The sequence below is a fragment of the Podarcis filfolensis genome (genome assembly GCF_964270895.1).
Source record: "Podarcis filfolensis genome assembly, chromosome: 3".
In the NCBI taxonomy this organism is placed as follows: Eukaryota; Metazoa; Chordata; class Lepidosauria; order Squamata; family Lacertidae; genus Podarcis; species Podarcis filfolensis.
Genome location: NC_139606.1, coordinates 26,556,233 through 26,578,843, shown reverse-complemented (window position 1 = coordinate 26,578,843; position 22,611 = coordinate 26,556,233). Strand labels below are relative to the sequence as shown.

The window sequence follows — 22,611 nt, the reverse complement described above, 5'->3', positions numbered from 1 at the left end:
GGCCATTGGCTTGATTCAGCAGGTTCATCTAGTACAGTATTGTGCTCTCACAGTGGCCAACTTTGGATGCAGGCCTAGGTGTTCATTCTGGAAGAGCTATGCTTACCTTACCCACTTTTAAAGGAGCGCCTACAAGGTCTCATCCACAAATTAACACTCTCCTGGGTTTTTCCTTGTGGTTCTCACATGTTCTGCCTCTGTGTGTTTTTGCAGAAGCAGATCGAAAACAGCTCACCGCTTAAGCAATTCTGCAGAACTGGCTCCAAGGTTTTTGTTTTTTTCAGATGCCCACAACAAGCTGCCTTCAGTGGGCTCTTCTCCCTTGTCTGTGGCTTCCCTATCCACTGGCAATGCCTATTCATTGACAGGAGCAGCAGCCACCCGCCACATTCATAAACCAAAGCACCAGTGATTCTATGTGAACAAGGTCATCATTCTGTCTTGTGCCCCTATGATGGGCAGCTGAAGCTGGTCTGCAAGTGTTGCTTCTAATGGAAATGCTACTTGGCCACCTGCCTCCCTGCCCATAATGGCAAGGAGGCCCAGCAGTGGTGCTAAGCAGAGTTCAAGGCCTGCATGTTTGAACTTGCCGGCGCCACCATTTTAATTCTGGCACCAAAGCGTGTTCTCCTTCATGGGGAGCACGGGTTGCGGTGGAGTTAACCAGACACCCCCTGTTGCTGGGCAAGTTGGTTTGGTTGGCCCAAAGTATGATTGTACTCTCCTCAGGTTGCTGAGGAGAGTTTGGTGTTGCCAATTTTGAGTGACAGCCTGGGTCCCTGCGTGCAGCGCTGAGCTTCCTCACCTGCCCACCCTCCCTAATTTTAGGGTGTTTGTTGCGTTTGACCTTGCTATGCCTGTCATGGGGTCATCTGCTTTTGGGCAGGGGCCTGGTAGGAATTTTGTCCATTTGGCTGATTGGCTGGTGCCATTTGGTTTTTGCCTTGTTGTTGTTGTTTAGTTGTTTAGTCGTGTCCGACTCTTCGTGACCCCATGGACAAGAGCACACCAGGCACTCCTGTCTTCCACTGCCTCCCGCAGTTTGGTCAAACTCATGCTGGTAGCTTCGAGAACACTGTCCAACCATCTCGTCCTCTGTCGTCCCCTTCTCCTTTGCCCTCCATCTTTCCCAACATCAGGGTCTTTTCCAGGGAGTCTTCTCATGAGGTGGCCAAAGTATTGGAGCCTCACCTTCAGGATCTGTCCTTCCAGTGAGCACTCAGGGCTGATTTCCTTACTCCATGGACAGAGACAACAGGCCTGCAATCCTACACACCTAAAATAAAGTCCATTTGAGTTCAATGCAATTTACTTTTACTTCTCAACAAAGGCTGCAATCCTTTAAAAACACTTATTTAGAAGTAAATCCTTGTGATTCTAATGGGCTTACTATTGAATAAACATGGTTAGGCTCATGCTATAAATTGCCAATTCATATGTGAAACTAAAAGAATACTTTGTTGGTTCATCTCTCTTGATTGTTTCACCAGATGAGCAAAGACACAAGTGTTCAAAATGTCCTCTTGCAAACCAGCTTTTAGCTATCTAAGCCCTGAATACATACATAAAATCTTAAGATGCAATCGCCTGAACTCAAAGCCTGACAACTATTCCATTGTGATATAATGCTTTAAATTGGATCCATATGTTTGCAAATACATTTCACATGCGGTGCTACAATCAATCGAATATGCCATATGTTAACAAATGCATATAACTTGATGCATGCTCTGCCTCCCTGAGTTACAAGCACGCAACTCTAAATGTCAGTTGATGGTAATATAAATTCAAAATTTCCATTAACACATTTCACCATACCAGTACTGGCCAAAAGCAACACCAAACAGGAACACAAGAATAACCACAGTAAATTTATTGTTTTTCTTTTCATACTTTAAATACAACAGGGCCTTAAATTTACACCAGCTAAAAATTGTATGTTCTCCATCTGTGTTTCAATATCATTGTATTTAAAGTTTATGTAAAGGGTGTGTCTATATTGTCAGAGATAACAAGGCAATAGACAGTAGAAAGGGATAGCGGAATGGTATGCAAAAATGTGTTACCTACACATTAAAAAATAATTGTGGCAACAGTAAAATATTTTCTACAAAAATAATATTTTATGGAATTTGAGGGTTGCTTTTAAAATTCACCTCTTTTAGCTTGGTATGTTGTCAGAGATGCAAATTATGCATCCTAGCAGACTATATACAACACACCAAGCCCCTTCTCAAAACACCTAGCGGACTGCAGTGCCTATTTAGAATGTTTTATATGTCCTCAGGGATGGGAAAAATCTTTTTTTCCAGCTAGTTATTCTTTCATATGCTTTTATCCAAAAATCCATACCACGTTAATCTGCAAAAAAATATATATTTTAAATGTCTTTATTTCAAAATATGTATCTACTATGTTTAATATGTTTGATATGTATTTAAGATGTACGCTTTCTCTCAAAATACAAACTTCAATGCCTATTTTGAAACATTTAACTTGCTGGGAACTGTATCACAACCTTTGGAAAAGCGCAGGATCTGGTGGAAAGCTATGTTTGTTCTGCACATTAGCCTCGAATCAGAGTAGACCCACTGAAGCTAATAACTAAGGGCTCATCACCACTTCCACTTGTTCCACGCCTAGAAAGCTATTATGTATGAGAAAGTTTGTTGAGCTAATTGCAAAGCTCTAAACAGGTGATCTTCTTTTATTCCACCCATTTGGTCACAAAAACATACCATACTCTATATAGAAAATAAAAATAAAGCATGTATACATTAATATGAAATTGCCATAAAGCATATTACCTGTCTAAATAAAAGGCTGGGGGGATTCTAGTCAGCACTACTCCGATATAACACAAAACAACTGGGTTTTTCTATTGATTTTCCTGCCCAGAAACTTTTCTCCCTAAATGTTACAAATGCATTTTTTGTCCCCACTACAATCCAAGCTTCACGAGAGATGATAAATGAGATAATATTGATTAGATTGTGCTAAAGAGCCCCTGCATTTCAAGGTTATATCCTTTGGAGAGTTAGTAAATCTCATTATAGAAATCTGCCTGCTGACATATATGAATAAAGAGAGGGGCAAAAGAATTCCACCATGAAAGCCATGCTATTCTTGAGATGGAAAGCTCAGCACAATACAGAAGCAAATACTGAAACCATGGAGGCAGCAATGTCAGTCTATTTATTTTGGGTTTTTTATTTGGGGTTTGTTTTTTAGTCAATGTTATGACTCCCATTACAATGTTATCCTCCCATTACATAAGTTGCAGTTCTCACTCAGGGCCACCAGTATGTAAATGAAGGATTGAAAACTGTCGCTCCTGATTGGTTAGCTAGTTGTGAGTTGTTACTGTTTCAAGTTACTTAGTATGTATTATATAAAGCAGCCAGCTAGGCTGCAGTCAGTCTGATTCCAGGAGCAGTTCTAAATGCTGTGTTCTCCGCAGTTCTAAAGAGCTGTGAATCCAACAGAGCTGTGTCCTTCTTCCATCTCTTCCTATATTCAACAGTCAATACCTTTATTTACTTTTTGTGGAAAGATACTGCAGCAAAACATTTTTATTTATATGTTGGATTACTTGCAGTTTTGTTTTGTTTTGGACAACTAAATAGTCCTCAGTTCTCTTTTTAATTATTATTTTGTACTGTTTTTAAATCGGTTTTTTATGTTTTATTGTATACTTATTGCTGTACCCTCCCATTACATCTAATGTGATAGTGGTGCACATGTCTTGCCAAAATACACTGGCAAAATATTGCCCCTTATCGGACTCCTTTCCTTTTCTCACTTAAGTATCAATTCTCTCTTGCTGTGTTGTTGTTGTTGTTGTTTAGTTGTTTGGACATTTGGTCGTGTCCGACCCTTCGTGACCCCATGGACCAGAGCACACCAGGCACTCCTCTCTTCCGTTGCCTCCCGCAGTTTGGTCAAACTCATGTTAGTAGCTTCGAGAACACTGTCCAACCATCTCATCCTCTGTCGTCCCCTTCTCCTTGTGCCCTCAATCTTTCCCAGCATCGAGGTCTTTTCCGGGGAGTTCCTGGAACTCTTCCTCTCTTGCTGTGGCTGACTGCAAACTTTATAAGCTGTCACATTCAAAGAGGATGTGGCAGTAATATAAGCTTCCCACTGCAGGGTGATCTCCTGAAACAAACCTCCGCATTAATCAAATAAATAAAACTAAAACTAATCACCTGGAATTTTAACCCAGATGATTTTATTGTGCAGAATGGTCTCCTGGCTATTAGAAATGAAATAATTTAATGTTCCTTTGGAGGTTTTATTTATTTATTTAGAAATTAATTGTTTTACAAGACTAATGAAAACAAGATTGTAGAAAAAGAGATTACTTTCGTAAGGCATTACTTTGAGCGAAAGAAGGAGAAACTCTATGTCACAAGCTCAGTCACCCCCAAATTAAAAAAAAAAAACAACAACAAAAACAGCGCATTGTGGAGGAGACTTCTTATAGAGTGGTATAGCAATGGAAGCAAAGAACTGCATTTTCCTCTGTCAAAGCTTTCGCACAAAAAAACCCCAAACCAAATCTGTGTTACCCTAGCTGTTTTACTCACAATGCGACTTCAACCCTGAGTTTCACCAGGACTGTTGTCTTTTTAGATGACAGCCTAAGTCTGTCTTGTTTTACAGTGCAATCCAGTGAACTGAATTCAGTGGAACTCACTCCCAGAAAAGTGTGTTCAGTCTCGCAGCCTTAAGGTAATCTTTTTATCTGCTTTTTATATGTGTGGCTGCTTTATTTATGCAACCCCCGAGCTTAACAAAGTGTTGGTGCTGACCTTTAAAGCCCTAAACGGCCTCAGTCCAGTATACCTGAAGGAGCGTCTCCACCCCCATCGTTCAGCCCGGACACTTAGGTCCAGCTCAGAGGGCTTTCTCAGTAGTGCCCTCCCCCCCCCCGTGGAGCGCCCTCCCATCAGATGTCAAAGAAATAAACAACTATCTGACTTTTAGAAGACATCTGAAGGCAGCCCTGTTTAGGGAAGCTTTTAACATTTGATGAATCATTGTATTTTAATATTCTGCTGGAAGCCGCCCAGAGTAGCTGGGGAAACCCAGCCAGATGAACGGGGTATAAATAATAAATTATCATCATCATCCTCAATATTTTAATACTTTATCATTGTACTATTTTATTTGCCCCCCCAGGTGATTGTACAATATGGTGATGCACTGTTTAATGTCATTAAGACTTGCATGCAACTATGAAACAACACCAAAATATGAAAATAATAATTGGCAAAATTAGCATCATTTGTTTTTGTTTTTTTAAAGTTCACATTGTCCTTTTGGCTAGCTGAACTACTTCCTCACAGAAATCATTTAGGAATCAGTTAGCTGCAATTGACTTAAAATAGTTATTTCCTACTATGAAATAAAATATTAGTCCCAGTTGTGGCATTTGACACTTGCTGACACTCATTACTAGCCCACTGTTTGCTCTAAGCCAAATTGAGCGATACTGGTAAAATACAGACCTGGAGCAAAGAAGCAGAAGACTGGGGTCAGATTCCACAAACCCCCATAAATTAGGAATAGCTTTCTGATGTGCTGAGAGTTTAGGGGTGTAAAGGTAATTCAGTGAGGTCAACAATGGGCCCAGTACTCTGCCATTTGCCAAGTTTCAAAAACTTACCTATCATAAATGCTTACAAGGGATGAGATTTCCTGGCAGTTTGTACTAGAAGTACAAAACAGCAGGATTCTGTAATGCTTGTTGTGGGATTATCAGGGTTAAAAAGAAAAAAAAATGAAGCTAATTTCACTAGCTTCCTAAAGACCCCAGAAAGAAGTCTTTAATTGGAAGCTAACTGAATTTAGTATCGTAGAGTTGAAAGGGACCCCAAGGGCCACCTAGAAACCAGGCAACTCTACCGAAAGTTTTTTTGCTAGCATATCGGACCCTCTGAAGGTTAAATCATTTCTTCTTAACAAACAAGCAAAACCAGGGGCTCTGTTCAGAATTGTCTTTCAAACCATAAAAAACCAAAAAATAATACTACCACCTGACAATCAGTCAGATAATAAAGCCAAGGGAGACAGATGCATAGCACAAGTTACTTCAAGCAGAAACAGAAAGCTTATTGAAAAGTATTTTTGATTATGGTATAATTTCCAGAATTTAATGGGGCAAAGAGATGCACCATTCTGCAGAAATAATGAACAGCTATAATGAATTAGTAACAAACGTGTTTTTTCGTGCAGCGGCAGCGGCGGCTAGTTTCTTCAGTCTGGAACACTACAGTCTTCCTGGACGAGTCACACATGGGCCAGATTCTGCCACCCACCCTCCACCTTCAAAACATCTTAGCTGGAGAGACGGTGCAGCCGTCTCAAGTTGAATAACCACACATTCTACTTCTCATATTGCTGAAAACATCCCTCCCCTATGGGGGAATGGGACGTCAACCTAGAGTCCTCTCTATTACCGAAGACTAAAACAACCAAAAACATGTGGTGATGGGTCGGACAGATGTGTGCTCAAGAGCCTGGACAGGATGGATGGATGAGATTTATTTCTATATTTTGAGGACTCATCTACATGACATTCACTCATGTCAGACTGAGGGAGGAGAGAATGTGCCCTCTGGGCCAGCCTGTGAGATCCCTGCCTCCTCAGAAGACCCAGCCCTAGAAGAGCATGTGATTCAAACTCCCCTCCTGTGTGAAGAGGTTGTATTCCTTTCTTCAGGTGCTGAGGGCTCCAGCTCCTAAAATAGGTTGCACCTCTTTAAGAGTAGAGTGTCCACACCACCCAGCTATTCAGGTCTGCTGGTTCTTGGAACATCCCAGTCTACCTTGCAGCCTAGGTGCCACTTGGAACAAGCCAGAGTGTTATCCTCCTTGCATGTTTGCGACATGGGACTTTGACCTCCTTCACCTTGCATACCTGGACTAACCCTCTGGTTTGTCTGAACTTAAATATGTAGGCATCTCCAGTATGAAGTATCACTGTCCCTCAGCTTTTCAGGTTGTTGTATAATACGGGAGTGGTTAAGTTGTTATCCATTTCCATCACATATATGATTTAGCTCAGATATGGCTTAATCTGAAGGTGGATTACTGTGTGATCTGCACGTAAATTAGTGAATGAGTTAACAAGAAAAAGAACCTGCCTCACACTGGTATGATAAGACACATATACTGCAAAATGTTTTATAAATAGAACAGATTATTATCAATCAATACATGGGAAGGTGTGAAGGCCACTACTTTAAAATCCAAATACTTAAAGTTAACTTGCTACTTCTGCAACATAACAAAATGTGTTTTCCCCCACAATAATGTATTTAATAAATGGATCCTAAATGAATATATGTTGATGATGTAAACTGTATCTTCCCATATCATTTATCCGAAACACCTTAACTCTGCACCACTTCTCAGCAACAAAAACATTTTTTTCAGACTCTGCAAGAGATGCAAGCTCTTTCTTATTCTTGTGAAAGGCGTAGGGGGTTTGAACTTGCTCAGCTGGCATGCAGAAAGCTATTATGAAACTAATTTGAAGTTGAATTCAATAAAATAGTTGCTTAGATCCTCCAGCAGCTTAACCTGCACAAATTGTACTCATTTCTGTTGTACAGATGCAAAAACCTGAGGATTTGACTAATGTAAACTCTCATTGTTGGGGAAAAGGCTTCCTGCAGTCTTCATTTTTGTGTATGAGGCAGCAGGATTGGCTGTCAGTGATTATAGAGACACTGGCAGTCCTGTATCTACATTTCTGCAAGAGAACACTAGCTACAGCAACCTTCACCTTGCACAAAGAAATATCCTAAATTGCCATCCATTTTCAACCTACATTAGCTAGCATTTAAAACTAATTGTTATTCACACTTTAAGAAGAGGGCTTTCAAATTTAAAGCTCTGCAATAATGTGCCTTAAGCCAAAGCATATCTATTGCATTTATCTAAGGTTCTAATTTATCTGTATATGTTTCCATTTATATTGGGAGGAGAGGGGCTGTTACATAATTTGGAATACTTGATCAGAGGAAAGGTCCACATGGATCTTTCTTTCCTAAAGCAGTGTACCAATGCTGTAAATGGTTACTACACCACATTTATAAAGTAGGAGTGGGGTTTACAGCTTCCTGGATCTCCTGCTTAACTGGATCCCCCACAAGCCATGTATGAGAATTAGCTACAGTGTTTCATTGCTGAAGAAAGGGATTAGGCTCCAAAGCACTCTTTCCATCCTAAAATAGAGGGAGAAGGGAATCACAGATAATGCATGATTTGGGGAGGCTCAAGCTGCAATCATATTGTGTAGACTTTCCTGGAAATAAGCCGCATCTAATACAGTGATGCTTGGAGCATCTAGTCCAGCATCCTCTGTAGGAAGCCTGCAGGCTGGACATGAGTGCACCACTCCTCTGACCAGTGGCGGAGCCATTATGAAACGAAGGAAGCTTAAACTTTGGGGCCCCTATTCACGAAGGCACCCCAGAAGTGACTTTAGTCAACATTGCTTTAAAAATTGGGTCTAGTAGACCCAATTTGAGTCGCACAACTTGAAAACTATAGGGCATAGACAATTTTTATTCTTGGAGGAAACTGGTTATCTTGACCCATCTGAGTCTGGGACAGTTTTGGAAGAGACTCAGCCTTGGTCACCCTAATGGATTACCCTCTTCGAGAGAGGGGCAGGGGGAGTACAACCTTTTTTGCTCTTGCTTGATCTATCAGCAGTTTTCAATACCGTTAACCACAGTGTCCTCCTGGACAGTCTCCATCAGTTGGGAGTTAGTAGCACTGTTTTAAAGGTAAAGGTAAAGGGATCCTTGACCATTAGGTCCAGTCGTGACCGACTCTGGGGTTGCAGCACTCATCTCACTTTATTGGCCGAGGGAGCCAGCGTACAGCTTCTGGGTCATGTGGCTAGCATGACTAAGCCGCTTCTGGCGAACCAAAGCAGCGCACGGAAATGCCGTTTACCTTCCCGCCGGAGCAGTACCTCTTTATCTACTTGCGCTTTGACGTGCTTTTGAACTGCTAGGTTGGCAGGAGCAGGGACCGAGCAATGGGAGCTCACCCCATTGCGGGGATTCAAACCGCCAACCTTCTGATCGGCAAGTCCTAGGCTCTGTGGTTTAACCCACATCACCACCCGCATCCCAGTACTGTTTTACAATAGTTCAAATCTTAGTTATGGAGCCCATTTGAGAGAATGGCATTGAGAGATTATGTATCTAACCTCCGTCACTTGTGCTATGGGGTGCCATATAGAAATGTTTAAATTTTATTTAATATTTGCATTCAGGTGCCTACTTAAACAACTATATGAAGCCACTAGAGGTGGATGTTGGGGTGTTAGGGGCATGACACTGTGATGACACCCAGCTCTTTTGCATCAGAGGTTGCATTCACAAGGCAATTTTCTTCATTTCCACAACGTTTTCCTAACTGCTTTCCCTCCACATTATATTTGAGCTTTCATGTGATGTAAAAGCCACTTCAGGAACAATAGTGAAATATTGCCCAAGTTTAGCACACATTTTCACATTATTTGCAAATGGGATTTTTTCCCCCCTAGAAGCAAATGACAAGGAAATGAGCACTAAACTAGCTTTCATCTTGCACTATATTCCATGATAGTTTCAGAAGTGGCTTTTACTCTATGTGAAAGTTCAAATACAAAGCAGAAATTAACAGACTGGGGAAAGTCAGAAAAATGCCATGAAAACAGCCTGAAAAGGTAAGACTGTTTTGAACCGATGCCTGGATGCAGTGTTAGGCTACATGAAGGCCCCCCAAAATAGAATTAATCTTGCTAAAATGGAAACTCTGTGAGAGGTGGGGACTCTACCTAGGAGTTGGGGACTCTTCAAACTCCTGACATGATTGCATTGCCCCTGAAGCAACAGGTAAATAGTTTGTACTTATTATCAAACAAGATAAGTTCACCAACTATGCCCTTTCCTGGACAGGGCTTGTTTTGCCAATATGATTCATATATTAGTAACCTCACCACTGGACTGGAGTAGAGTAATGCGGTCTTAGAATCATAAAAACTGTAGAGTTACGGTACCTGGTCACCTAGTCAAAACCTCTGAAATGCAAGAATCTTTTGCCCAATGTGGGTTTTGAACCCAGAACCCTGAGATTAAGAGTCTCATGCTATCCCAGGTCTATGTGGGGGTTCACCTGAAAGCGCTCTGGAAGACACAGCTGTTGCAGAACACTAAGGCCAGATTTTTGAGTGGAGGACCTCGCCTCATATTGCTGAGAGATCAGCACTAGCTGCTGATTAGCTACTGGGCTATGTTGAGGGTTTGTTACTCACATTCAAAGCCCTGAACAACTCAAGACCAGACTACCTGAAACAGCGCCTGTCCCTATATAGCCCTGCAAGGTCAATTGGATCATCTGGGGAAATTTTATTCATGGCAATACACCCTACAGAATATCCAGGGTGATCGCATGGAAATGGGCATTTTCTGTCATTGCCTCTGTACTCTGGAATTCCCTTCCTTCCGCCAGACTTGAAGTCTCATCTATCAATTACTTCAGATGCATTGTTAAGACATCTTTTTCCTCCAAGTATTCCCTGACATATAAGATTGGGCTCTGTTATCACTAAATTTCTGACTTTGGTCATACTCTTCTAGTGTTTGTATTTCTGTACGACACTAACCAATTTTAATATTAAGCAGTTTAGAAACGCTTTGGAATGAATAAATAAAATAAACATTTTGCCCAAACTTTAGGTTGAGCTGATGCTATTCTGTACTTTTTCTGTAGATAACAGCTGCAACGTATGGGAAAAGGTGTTAGCAAAACTGCAAAAGTCTCATTCATGTAAACACATTAGCATTCTACTGTATATAAATGCCCAAGCCCTGAATCAAACTGAGCCCTGGAAATGGTACAAGAAGAGATTTTATGTAAGTCACTCTCTAGAACCAGCAGTCTGTTTAGGCACACCCACAACAAGAACATGTTTTTCAAAAACTATTTTTAATAGTTAAGAAGGCATGTACTTTACTCTTCCACAGTTGTTGCCTAATGGACTCTTCCATGACTATTTTACATATTTTTACATTCTGTGCAGGGTCTATTCACCAGTCTTCTACACATATGAAAATCAAGAAGGATTCATAAATCTACACCCACTTTAAACACAACAGAAACACTTTTCAGGACATGCCTTCACCAAACTGATGCCTTCCTAATTTTTTGGTGTTAGCTGGCTGATGTGGTTTGTACTCCAAAACAGCTGAAGGGCACCGGGTTTTAAAAAACTCTGGGCTCCTCCAGGAGGAAGGGCGATATATAAATTGAATATATATAATATATACACATATGCATGCACATACACACACATTTTCCATTCATGCTTTTCTTGACTTTATAAAGTTAATGAAGCTTATAAAAGACGGCAGGATATTTACTGATTCCATTAACAATAATTCAAAAATTCCCATCTTGCTGAATGTCAAGTAGGTAAGAATAGCTCTGTTTGCAGAAAATATTAGCATGGCGTTTAAAGAGCAACTCACTTTTTCAAAAATTGACATATTTGAAAAGCTGACAAGGCAAGCAGGCAATTAACTTCAAACAACAATAATTAAGAGTGATAAAGGGAGTAATTACTATTTTCATCTATATCTAGCGAACATCATGCACTGCATTTGTTATAAGTCTTGCTACTAGCAGTGCAATAATTATTTAGTCACTTTAAAAAGAATAGTGATATGAATCTATGATATGTTCCTGTGACATCTGATGGGTACATGCAAAGTTCCTTTTAACATAGCTGAAACAAAAATAGACACTGAAGAACACATAACGACTTTCATGGATTTGGACACATAGTAACATTAAATCAAGTCAAAGTATTGTTTATTAATAAATAAACAGAGCATTTTGCTTGTAAAGAATTTTAATGCAGTCATCACAACATGGTGGTTTTGTCTTATGATTAACCAAGGTCAGAATCCTTGAACCAGGGCATACTCATTTTATTTAAAGTAGCCCATACAGCTTGCTCTATTAAAAAATTTACAATGCCAAGGCTTAATGGACTAATTTTACCTTAGTAACTGATCTGATAAATAATAAAATAACAAATGTGAGCAACAGCATGTGGAATCCTCCCAACACTTTGCAGCTAACGGTGCCTATCTCATATTTCCTGCACAGGGCACAATCAAAACCACTGATCACTGAACTGAGCCATCATGCCATAACACATAAAACAAATGTCATATAGAACTTAGAGATATTGGGTGATATCCAACATTCGCTTGTGATCAGAGCAGGTCCATTGATTTCAGTTGTTTCACTGATTCTATGACTTACTAAGATGATCATCCAATTCTTCTAGAGATAATTCTGATGTAGTACACTTTGGATCCTATGTCTCTCTAGTTTTAAGCCAAGCAATTCAACAAACTAATGGTCTAAGTGTGTTGGGGAATGGGATATTTGGACAGAGACATGCTGTCTCAGAAGAGATGAGGGGTCTTTAGGAATTTGTTCCTGCAGCATTGGCTCAGTAGCATGTGTTGCATGTTCACTAAAAGGATCAGGGAAGAGGTGATGGAAAAGATCTTTACCTGAGAACTTGGGAAAGCGATTGCCAGTTAGAGTAGACAATATGGAAGTAATAAACAAATAGTCTGATTTGGTATAAGGCAGCTTCCTACATTCCTAAGTGATACTCCTCTGCAATTTCAGAATTATGGTCCAAAAAGTTGCCACAACCGGCCAACAGTACATGGAACACTGACAATTCCCAAAACTAATTATTACAGTTCGAGCCAGAGACACAGATGATGGTAGGGTTATGACTACTTAAAGGTAAAGGTACCCCCTGCCCGTACGGGCCAGTCGTGTCCGACTCTGGGGTTGCGCACCCATCTCGCTTAAGAGGCCGGGGGCCAGCGCTGTCCGAAGACACTTCCGGGTCACATGGCCAGCGTGACAAGCTGCATCTGGCAAGCCAGCGCAGCACACGGAACACCGTTTACCTTCCCGCTAGTAAGCGGTCCCTATTTATCTACTTGCACCCGGGGGTGCTTTCGAACTGCTAGGTTGGCAGGCGCTGGGACCGAGCAACGGGAGCACACCCCGCCGCGGGGATTCGAACCGCTGACCTGACGATCGGCAAGTCCTAGGCGCTGAGGTTTTACCCACAGCGCCACCTGCGTCCGTGTATGACTACTTAGCCCCTAATTAAATCAATTGACTAAGTGCATCCTAATCCTCGGTTTAAGAACAGTCTGATTTAAGAACGATTCGGTTTACAAACTCCGCAAAACCAGGAAGAGGGTCCTGGTTTAACAACATTACCTCGGAGGGCACCGGCGGCGGGAGGCCTCATTAAGGAAAGTGTGCCTCGGTTTATGAATGGTTTTGATTTAAGAACAGACTTCTGGAACAGATTAGGTTCGTAAACCAAAGTACTTGTTAAGGGGGCTCTGTCTTCCCCATCTATTTACTCATCATTCAATTTTACTGTCTAGAATTTTAAAACTTTTATTTGAGTAAAAGAGATATATTGATTATTTTGAAGAATTGTATGTATGGGGCAAGAGAGATCATTTCACCAACAGTTTGACCTGAATATAGATTCTCTTTCACTTTGCTCCAAATGCACAGGAGTAAACCATAAAGGAACATCATATGACCAAAAAAAAAAGCATCCTTTTCTTCATCCCACTTATCCTCCCTACCACTATTCAAAAATCCTGAGAAGCTGCACATCCTGTGAAAGAACTGGAGGGTGTAAGGAAACAGAGAGCTAAAAATGAACTGCATTTGAAAGGCTGATATACAGGTTGTTGTTGTTGTTGTTTTAAAGAGAGGAACTCATTCAACTAAGACTGCAATCATCACCCCACTTCTGAGCAGCCATGGTTACGCTTGTGCTGTTATTAGGGAACAAGCATCACTGGAGCCAATGAGAGTGACCTCCGAAGGAGCAGGACTATCCTCTTCAGGTCTACTCAGAAGTAAAACCCATTAAGTTCATCAGGGCTTGCTTCCAGGTATTCTTGTGGACAGGACTACAGCCATGGGCATAGCCAGGACTTATGTGTGTGTGTGGGGGGGTACCATAGCTGTCAACTTTTCCCCTTTCTTGCGAGGAATCCTATTCAGAATAAGGGAATTTTCCTTTTTAAAAAAGGGAAAAGTTGACAGCTATGGGGGGGGAGGCAGGTAGCCAGGATTTATGTTGCGGGTGCAAAACACCCAACTGTCACCATCCTCTGTCTGGCTCTGTCTAGCAGACTCGGAATGAAATGTCTCAACAACAGTTATTTCAAATTATTTCTTTAGGACTCCCCCCCCCACCAAAAGAAAAGCACTCAGAAAAATCTGTCAAAATCTTTCTACAATTTCTACTTTTAGTTATTTTTATTTATTTATTTACTGGGGGGAGTGACAGCTGACCCCTGTGCCCCACCCCCACCCCATGATTGCAACCTAAATATGCTGAGCTTCAAACATGCAGTGGTTCAAAACTACATAATGCAAAATGATTTTTAGCCTGAATATCCTGGGAGTAGCCAAGGGGTGGGGGTGGGCAGGGAGGCACTTGCCCGCTCCTAAATTAAGTAAATCAATAAAAATACTTAACTAGCTGAGGTTCCCCCCACCCCCACTCCAACATGAAGCTTGCCCCCCCCCCAACATAAATCCTGGCTACACCCATGCTGATTGCTCTCTCATCAGCCACGCAGAGGCGGCTCGGGGAGAAGAGTTTAAGAGCGGAGAGGATAGATCAGAGAGGAAAGGGTTAAGTCATCTCTCCCTCCCCCCCCCCCACCCCGCGCTCTACTTCTTGCACGCTCACAGGATCCTCCCTCGAGTTCTACGTCCGAGGAAAGATACGCGCAACCGCGCGCCGGGTCCAGTTGGAACCGGGAGCGACCCAAGGAAGAAGACCTCTTCCAAGCCTCCAACTTTTCTTCACAATTCGTCTCTCTTGTGAAAGGAACCCAACATGCACATTGCTGATGCTCCCTATAATGTACCACAACGGGAAGCTTTGTTTCCTTCGCGGGGGGGGGGCGGGGGTCCCACCTTAACCCTGAGCCACAAATGAGAAATAAAAAACGCCACAAGAAATAAACGCTGGCCAACTCTCTGCGCTCTTGGACGCGTCGCTTATCCGTCCCCCTGGCGCAACTTTCTTCAAGTTCCGGGAATAATAATAATAATACATAACCCGAGGTACCACTGTAATAATAATAAAAATAATACGGCCAGGCACTATTTCGGCCAAGACGCGGGAGGATGGAGAGGCGAAGTTGCCCAAGCGAACCCCAGCTGAGGCGCGCCGGCTCTGGAGCGGGTTGTTTGCGCGGCAAAAGAAAGAGGGAAAGAAGGCGGCTGGTTTGAAAGGATTGTGTGTGGGGTGGAGGGAAGGGGTGGGGGGTGGGAGGCGCGCCGCCGGAGGGGTGAGAAGCAAAACGGTACTTGCCCAAGTGGGGACGAGGAGGCTGTCCGGGCGCTCGAGCTGTGGCTGAGGAGACGGCTTCCCCGCCACATTCATCTCCTCCCATGCAGCTAGATTAGTCCGTTCTGAATGGCGAACTCCGCGACGCGCATTTAATAAATCCCCGGGAGCCGCGAGCAAGAGAGCGAGCCAGTGAGTGCGCGCTCACTCCCGGAGCAGCAGCCCCGCAGGCGGCGGTTCTTTTGAGGCAGAGCAGCAGCTGCAACAACAACAACAACAATAACAGAGCCAAGGCGGGAAAGCACCCAGTGGAGGAGCCGAACGGGGAAAGACGTGTGCTGCTTTCCGCGCTGGCGCTGAGTCGAGGGGCCAAAGCTCTCGCTCCTTTTGGCTCTGCTCCTCTTCCTCGCTGGCTGAAGGCGCGGAGGAGAGGGCGGGAAGAGGGAGCGGGAGGGTGGCGTTGGCGCGCGGGGCTGAGGGCTGCGTTGGCCCCGAGGCTGCCTGGCTCTCAGTCCGTCCACACGCGCGGGAGGGGAGCGAGAGACTGCGGACGCGTCCCTGTTTTAACTTCGCCGCTGCCTCTCCCTCTCCTCCCTTCAGGAGGGCGCAGCAGCTTCGCGCTCCTTGGCAGCCAAGAGATGCTGGCAGCTCGCTCGCTCTCTTTTTCTGGCTGTCTCGCTCTCTTGTCGAGGGTGGGAGGGTGATGTAGGCAGAAATGTGGCCACGCTGGGCGATTTCATAAGTTAGAATCTGTCGGGGATTTTTAAGCCTCCCCACCCTCTCTCATATCCTCTCACACGCGCCACCCATGAGACGTTGTGGGCATTTAAGAAACAGCCAAAAGCTCACGGTACTGTCTTTTCTTAAGAGCGAAGTTTCAAGCCCTAAGTGTTTGCAAATGGAGTAAAAAAGATCTATTCGCTGTTTAAAAGGCGTGCTATTTTCATCACGTGTGGGTCCAGTATTGAGGAAAGAGGTTAGGGGTGGTCTGTGAGAGAGAAGAATGGGATGGACACTTGTTGGATACAGCATTGGGACTTCTCTGTTAAAATAATGAAAAGGAGGGGAGGAGGCGGGGTTAATTCCATGAAGGAAAGGCGGGATATAAATATAAACAAATAATCCATAAAGGCTAAGGAAGAGTTAATCCCTGCCATTTTTTGAAAGTGCATCATGGGTTAAAACAGGTATCTCAACAAAAATGGGTCACTTTTCAAGAGTTCATATGCTCAGCTGAGGGGGTAAACATATGCACATTTGAGAAGATGCAGCTTTTACCTGCTCAAAATCCACCCCAGCTGCTTTTCTGAAAGAAAGTTTATTTCCAGGATCCTCCAGATGACCTCCCTATTCAGCATTTGTCCTGATCGACTTGCACAAAATTTACGCAGAGGTTAGACTATATTCCGTGTCTATTAAGCATTTGTTCTTGAGGTTACTCAACAGTGGACATTTATCTTGATTTGCTTTTGTTGTGCTTACATGTCTCCCCCCCCCCTAATGATTTGTTCACCCCACACTTTTCAGTGCATTTCCTCATCACTTTCCTAATCGCTAAAAGTCAGTTAAAAACACTGTCATTAAAAAGTGGACAAGTTTTTCCAGGGCAGCAGAATGCTGCAACCCAGTTGAATTGTGAAAACCTAAAAGTCCTAGTATGCACTTGAATCCCTTCTGCAAAATACTGACAGCCTGAAGGCAGCTATGGGTTTGTCTGTACCAGAGCAAAATACAGATTTGCACCTGCCTCTCTGCTCAATGCAGTAGCAGCTTCTCTATCCCATTGTTGTCCTGGATTCCCCCCACCCAGTGGCGTAGCGTGGGGGGTGCAGGGGGGGCCGGCCGCACCGGGCGCAACATCTGGGGGGGGGGCGCACTCGCACTCGCAGCTCTCTGCCCCTACCTGGCTCACTCACACTCTCTCACTGCAGTGCTGGCTGTGTGAATCCGATCCGAGCCGCCGGGTCGCCGCCCACTGTGGAGGGGGTGGGTGCCAGGCGTGCGGTGCGGAGAGAGAGCGAGGGACTATCTGGGGGAGGGACAGTGCAGCGGCAGCGCAGCGCTGAGCGCGGGAGAGAACCACACCAGACCAGACCAGGCAGCAGCAAGAAGAAGCTGGCAGCGGCAGCAGGTTAGGGGTTAGGGGGCGCAAATTACTTGCCTTGCCCCGGGTGCTGACAACCCACGCTACGCCACTGCCCCCACCCCTTATATGCAGGGCTTGGAAAATCTGAGACACCCAGGAATTTCAATTCCTGGATAATTGAGGATACAGGCAGGTAGGTACAAGTCCACATTTTGCTCCAGTGTAGACAAAACCCTTCCATGCAAGTCTTCTACTTTCCACAGACTGAAGCTTATTATAGCTGCTCTTCGTTTCAAGGAAAATGGAGAGAAGTTGCATACAGCTGTGTGTAATGTGTAATTTGCACCTTAATGGGGCACATTTCCAGTGACAGGGAGAAGTTGCAGTTAGGCATCAATACTATGTAATGTTTAAGTTATGGCAACACTGTTTTTTTTTATATCTGTTTTAGTTATGTAAGAGTTACTAATATACAAATGTAATATAAATAAATAAATAAATATTCTTGTTGCATTGTAACTTTTGCTGGGCTTCTGTGATACTTCTCATAAGCAAGTGCAGTGGTACCTCAGGTTAAGTACTTAATTCGTTCCGGAGGTCCGTTCTTAACCTGAAACTGTTCTTAACCTGAAGCACCACTTTAGCTAATGGGGCCTCCTGCTGCCGCCACGCCGCCAGAGCTCAATTTCTGTTCTCATCCTGAAGCAAAGTTCTTAACCAAAGGTGCTATTTCTGGGTTAGCGGTGTCTGTTACTGAAGCGTATATAACCCGAGGTACCACTGTATGCATTTCACCATTCCCAAGCCGCTGCTCCCTTGGCAAAAAAGACGACTAGTGCTAATTACTAATAGCACCTTCTGGTTCAAGTTATGGAGAACGTCTCTGGGAACATGTCCCCAATCCCAACCCCCAATTTAACATTAGAGCAGCTTCGTAAGCAATGCAAAACTTAACAGAGCAGCAGCAGCCCTTTCTGCAGACTGGCTGTTCTAAGCTGTAGGATCAGGAGTGACAGGAAATAAGAGGGGGAAAGAAGAGGCAATGAAAAGCCTCGAGGCAGCAGATTGTTCACGCTGTAGCTGTTGCAGACGGAAGAAATTCCATAGGCTCTTCTACTCTGTCACTTCCTGACCACTGCAGGGGAAGCAGGCACACATTCCAAGAATCTGTGTGTGCAGTAAGGCAAGCCTATGTAGGAGGGAGTCTCTGAATGTGCATTTGTACTTATTTCAGAGGAGCAATGATATCAGTGTTTCTGCCAAGCAGATTTTTTTTAAAAAAATACTTCCGTGCTTGCAAAATGACTGAAATAATAATTAGCATTTCAGTTCTGATCTGTAAGTAGTATGAGGATCATGTGTCTAGTCATGGGACAAAGAGAAAAAGCACAACATGAGTGCTTTTCTTTCTGTACAACAGCTATCTATCAAAAACTCAGGTGCCCAGATCTCATGTGCATATATATATCTTATTGGCAAGTGGGGTGGGAAGCAGCTGGCATCTCAATCCTCCCATGGCGGGAAGTGCTTCAAGGACACACAGGAGGACGAGATTTGAAATGAGATCTTGGGAGCCATTCAGTGTTCATGCTGGGACTTAGGGATGGACCAGACTCCACTCTTCAGGTCAGCCTCTGGAGTATCAAAGGTGGACATGCCTGGCTCCAGCACGGCACTCTTCACCCAAATTTCACACCCACCCACCTTCTAATGCCAAGGTTTTGTTTTGGAGGAGGACTCCAGCATTGCTACGGGCAACAGTTAGTCACTGTTGTCAGGGCTCAGGATGAATGCAACCTTCAGGCAAGTTAGCTGGGTACTGTGTCTTTTTTTGCTTACCTCATAGCAATCATCATAACTCTCTTTTGGTGGAAGAGTCATTGGGCTGGATCCTTAGTAGAAGAAGAAGAGTTTGGGTTTGATATCCCACTTTATCACTACCCTAAGGAGTCTCAAAGCGGCTAACATTCTCCTTTCCCTTCCTCCCACACAACAAACACTCTGTGAAGTAAGTGGGGCTGAGAGACTTCAGAGAAGTGTGACTAGCCCAAGGTCACCCAGCAGCTGCATGTGGAGGAGCAGGGAAGTGAACCCGGTTCACCAGATTACGAGACTACTGTTCTTAACCACTACACCACACTGGTAGTAGTAGGGAGGGACAGAGGAGGGACACCCTACCCCATCCTCATGATCCTCTTGCTGCCCAGAAGCCCAGCTTGGGAGCTGAGAGGTTAAAATGCCCCTTACCGATGGCCAGGTGAGGTCTGCCCGAAGTGGTCCATGTCGTGTGGGGACCACAACAACAAGTCAATCCTGGCTGTCAGCCGACAGCATATCAGCCAGCAGATGGGTTGGTACACACCCAATGCTGTTCTGATGTACTCAATAAAGCTGTGGCCTAATCTGATCCAACATGAGACTCCTGATCTTGAATCACTGCCTGCTCCCACACCACATGGTTTCACTATGACAGCGGTAGATAATCAGCGGTAGATAATCGATCTTAGTGCAAATGTAAAGGTCTCAGCATGCATGCTCTTCTCAACAAAAAGAAAATGTGCTATGATATAGATCATGGTATAGCGTGAGATGCAATACCCAAGAGACCTGCTCTACAATTTTGAGATGATGAGTGTGAGATAATGCCACAAATCCTTCTCATAACTTTTACGCCAGAAGAAATAAATCCAACACACATGGAAGGCTTTCACAAGTCCAACAACCTAAACAGCAATGATCTATCCATATGTCCTGGAGCTTATGTTTAGGAGCAAAGACATACCCATGTAGGTTTTACGGGAAAATCTAATTAATATGCAGAATCACTGAAGTGTTTATCTGAGCATGCAAAATAGGCACTAGAGAGCCTGCATCTCGTTACGGTTTCTCTTAAAGGGCATAAACATATCTTCAGACCTTTTGCTAAACACGCAAATAGCCTTTTAAACTTTATTGTGTTTAAATAGCAGGTTAGAGATTACGGTGCTAAAACCTTCCAACAGAAGCCATAACCAAAACCAAAGCCAAACCTCAGTGCCTCTGGAGTTGCAAATTTGCTTATATTTCCATAACTTGAAGTTGAACGGTTATGGTGCTCTTTCCCCAAACTTTTAGGCCTCTGCTGCCTTGTAACATTTCCCTTTTTGCCATTTTATCAGTATGCCATAATTCTTATGAGTAAAAGAAAGAAAAAAACACAGAAATGTCAATAAAATTTAAATAGGAAAAATAAAGGTCATATTAAATTCTGCTATAATAACAAAGGGCTGCAATGGAAAATGTCTTGGAGATAAGTAGAACAGTAATTAATTTTCTATACTATTTACTTTTTAATTTAAAAACTTCTCAACAGTTGGTCACAAGAAAGGAAAAATAAGAGCAACGTGTGCATGTGTGTGTCCATACACATGCACACACAGAGAGAATCTTATCTATATCATTTTTAATTAAAATGTTAATACAATTCAGTGAAAATTGGTTTGCATTTCTTATATAGCCTGGAAGCTTCTGACATTTACAGTGTTCAGATTTTATGTGGAAGTTTCATTCGCTTTACATTCATCCATGCTGGATATAGGTAGCTATATGTAAAAGGAAACCGGAGCAGATAATTTTGCAAAGAGAAACTCTTAAACAACAGATGAGTAGCAGCTAACAACAAATAAGTTCCAAAAAAAAAAAAAATCTTTACGATATTTAGGGAACTTTCTAAATACTTCTGAATTATTCAAAGGGTAAGTTATTTTCAGACAGAAAACCTGTATCATTTATTTTGATAAATGTAAACTCTATGAAATGTCAACAGTAATACTTCAAGGTCTGCACTATAAATATACCTCACTAATGTGGGGCCCAAAACTCCACAGCCTGAAAAGGTTGAATTTCCACTACAATGGTGATTAGGTAGCTTTTAATTTTTGTTACAGATTAATGGATCCTGGGGGTACAGGGAATCATATATGTGTATACTTATAGCAGACTCACAATGCTGTTTATGTGAGTCTGTCCTCGAAACAGTAATAACTAGAGTGATTTGTATAGTCCTCAGTTTGTCCCACCCATCACCCTTCTTCTTCCAAGCACTTTTGTCTGTGAGCCTGATTGCACAAACTATTATCTCTCCTTTGCTTTATTTCAAGCAACATTCTCTTCTTGTAGTGTATCCTGCCCTGCTTGGGTCATGGAACCATAGAATTGTAGAATCTTAGAGTTGGAAGGGACCAGAGTATCATGTAGTCTGATCCCCTGCAATGAAGGAACATGCAGCTGTCCCACAGGAGAATTGAACCTGCAACCTTGGGGTTATCAGCACCACGCTCTGTGCAACAGAGCTATTTGAGGGGAGGGATTCACTATGCTCTATGCAACGGAGCTATTTGAGGGGAGGGATTCAACTGCATACATACTGACAAATCTGTGGTTCATTCAATGAAAGTTGATTAAAGGTAAGGTTGGCAACTGAAAAGGGATGCGGGTGGCGCTGTGGGTTAAATAAACCACAGAGCCTAGGACTTGCTGATCAGAAGGTTGACGGTTCGAATCCCCGTGATGGGGTGAGCTCCCGTTGCTCGGTCCCTGCTCCTGTCAACCTAGCAGTTCGAAAGTACGTCAAAGTGCAAGTAGATAAATAGGTACCACTCTGGCGGGAAGGTAAACGGTGTTTCCGTGCACTGCTCTGGTTCACCAGAAGTGGCTTAGTCATGCTGGCCACATGACCGGAGGCTGTACGCCGGCTCCCTCGGCCAATAAAGTGAGATGAGCGCCGCAACCCCAGAGTCGGTCATGACTAGACCTAATGGTCAGGGGTCCCTTTACCTTTACTGGCAACTGAAAAAGCACTAGAACAGGGGTTGGCAAAGATTTTGTGGCTTGGGCCAGTTCATGGTCCCACAGATGCCACTGTAGGCCAGAGTGCACACGCACACATGCTCAAACACTATTTCCAGCGCTCCTTCTGGCGTGGAGGAGGCATGCGCAGCTTCCCATTGGTTGCAGGAGCTTCCTGCAGCCAATGGGAAGCCGGCCAGCATCACGGAAGGTAGTCCCCGCTCTGCTCCGCACCAGTTTAGCAAGGCAC

At 43.4% G+C, this 22,611-nt stretch overlaps 2 protein-coding genes across 5 annotated transcripts in view; one reads left to right on the top strand and one right to left on the bottom strand.

Annotated features, from left to right (window-relative positions):
* The window catches only part of SNTG2 (syntrophin gamma 2), a 203,763-nt gene extending 187,608 nt beyond the window's left edge, over positions 1 to 16,155 (bottom strand). For 2 of the 4 annotated variants that reach the window (XM_083607296.1, XM_083607297.1), the window contains exon 1: positions 15,473 to 16,154. In XM_083607296.1, coding sequence (XP_083463422.1) covers positions 15,473 to 15,544 — 72 coding nt within the window. In that variant the 5' untranslated portion in view covers positions 15,545 to 16,154. Of the gene's footprint in view, positions 1 to 15,472 lie in introns of all 4 variants that reach the window. The other 2 variants (XM_083607298.1, XM_083607299.1) reach the window with 2 other exon arrangements.
* SH3YL1 (SH3 and SYLF domain containing 1) overlaps positions 1 to 22,611 on the top strand; it is a 476,641-nt gene that overhangs the window by 39,177 nt on the left and 414,853 nt on the right. The gene's annotated exons all lie outside the window — the stretch shown is intronic.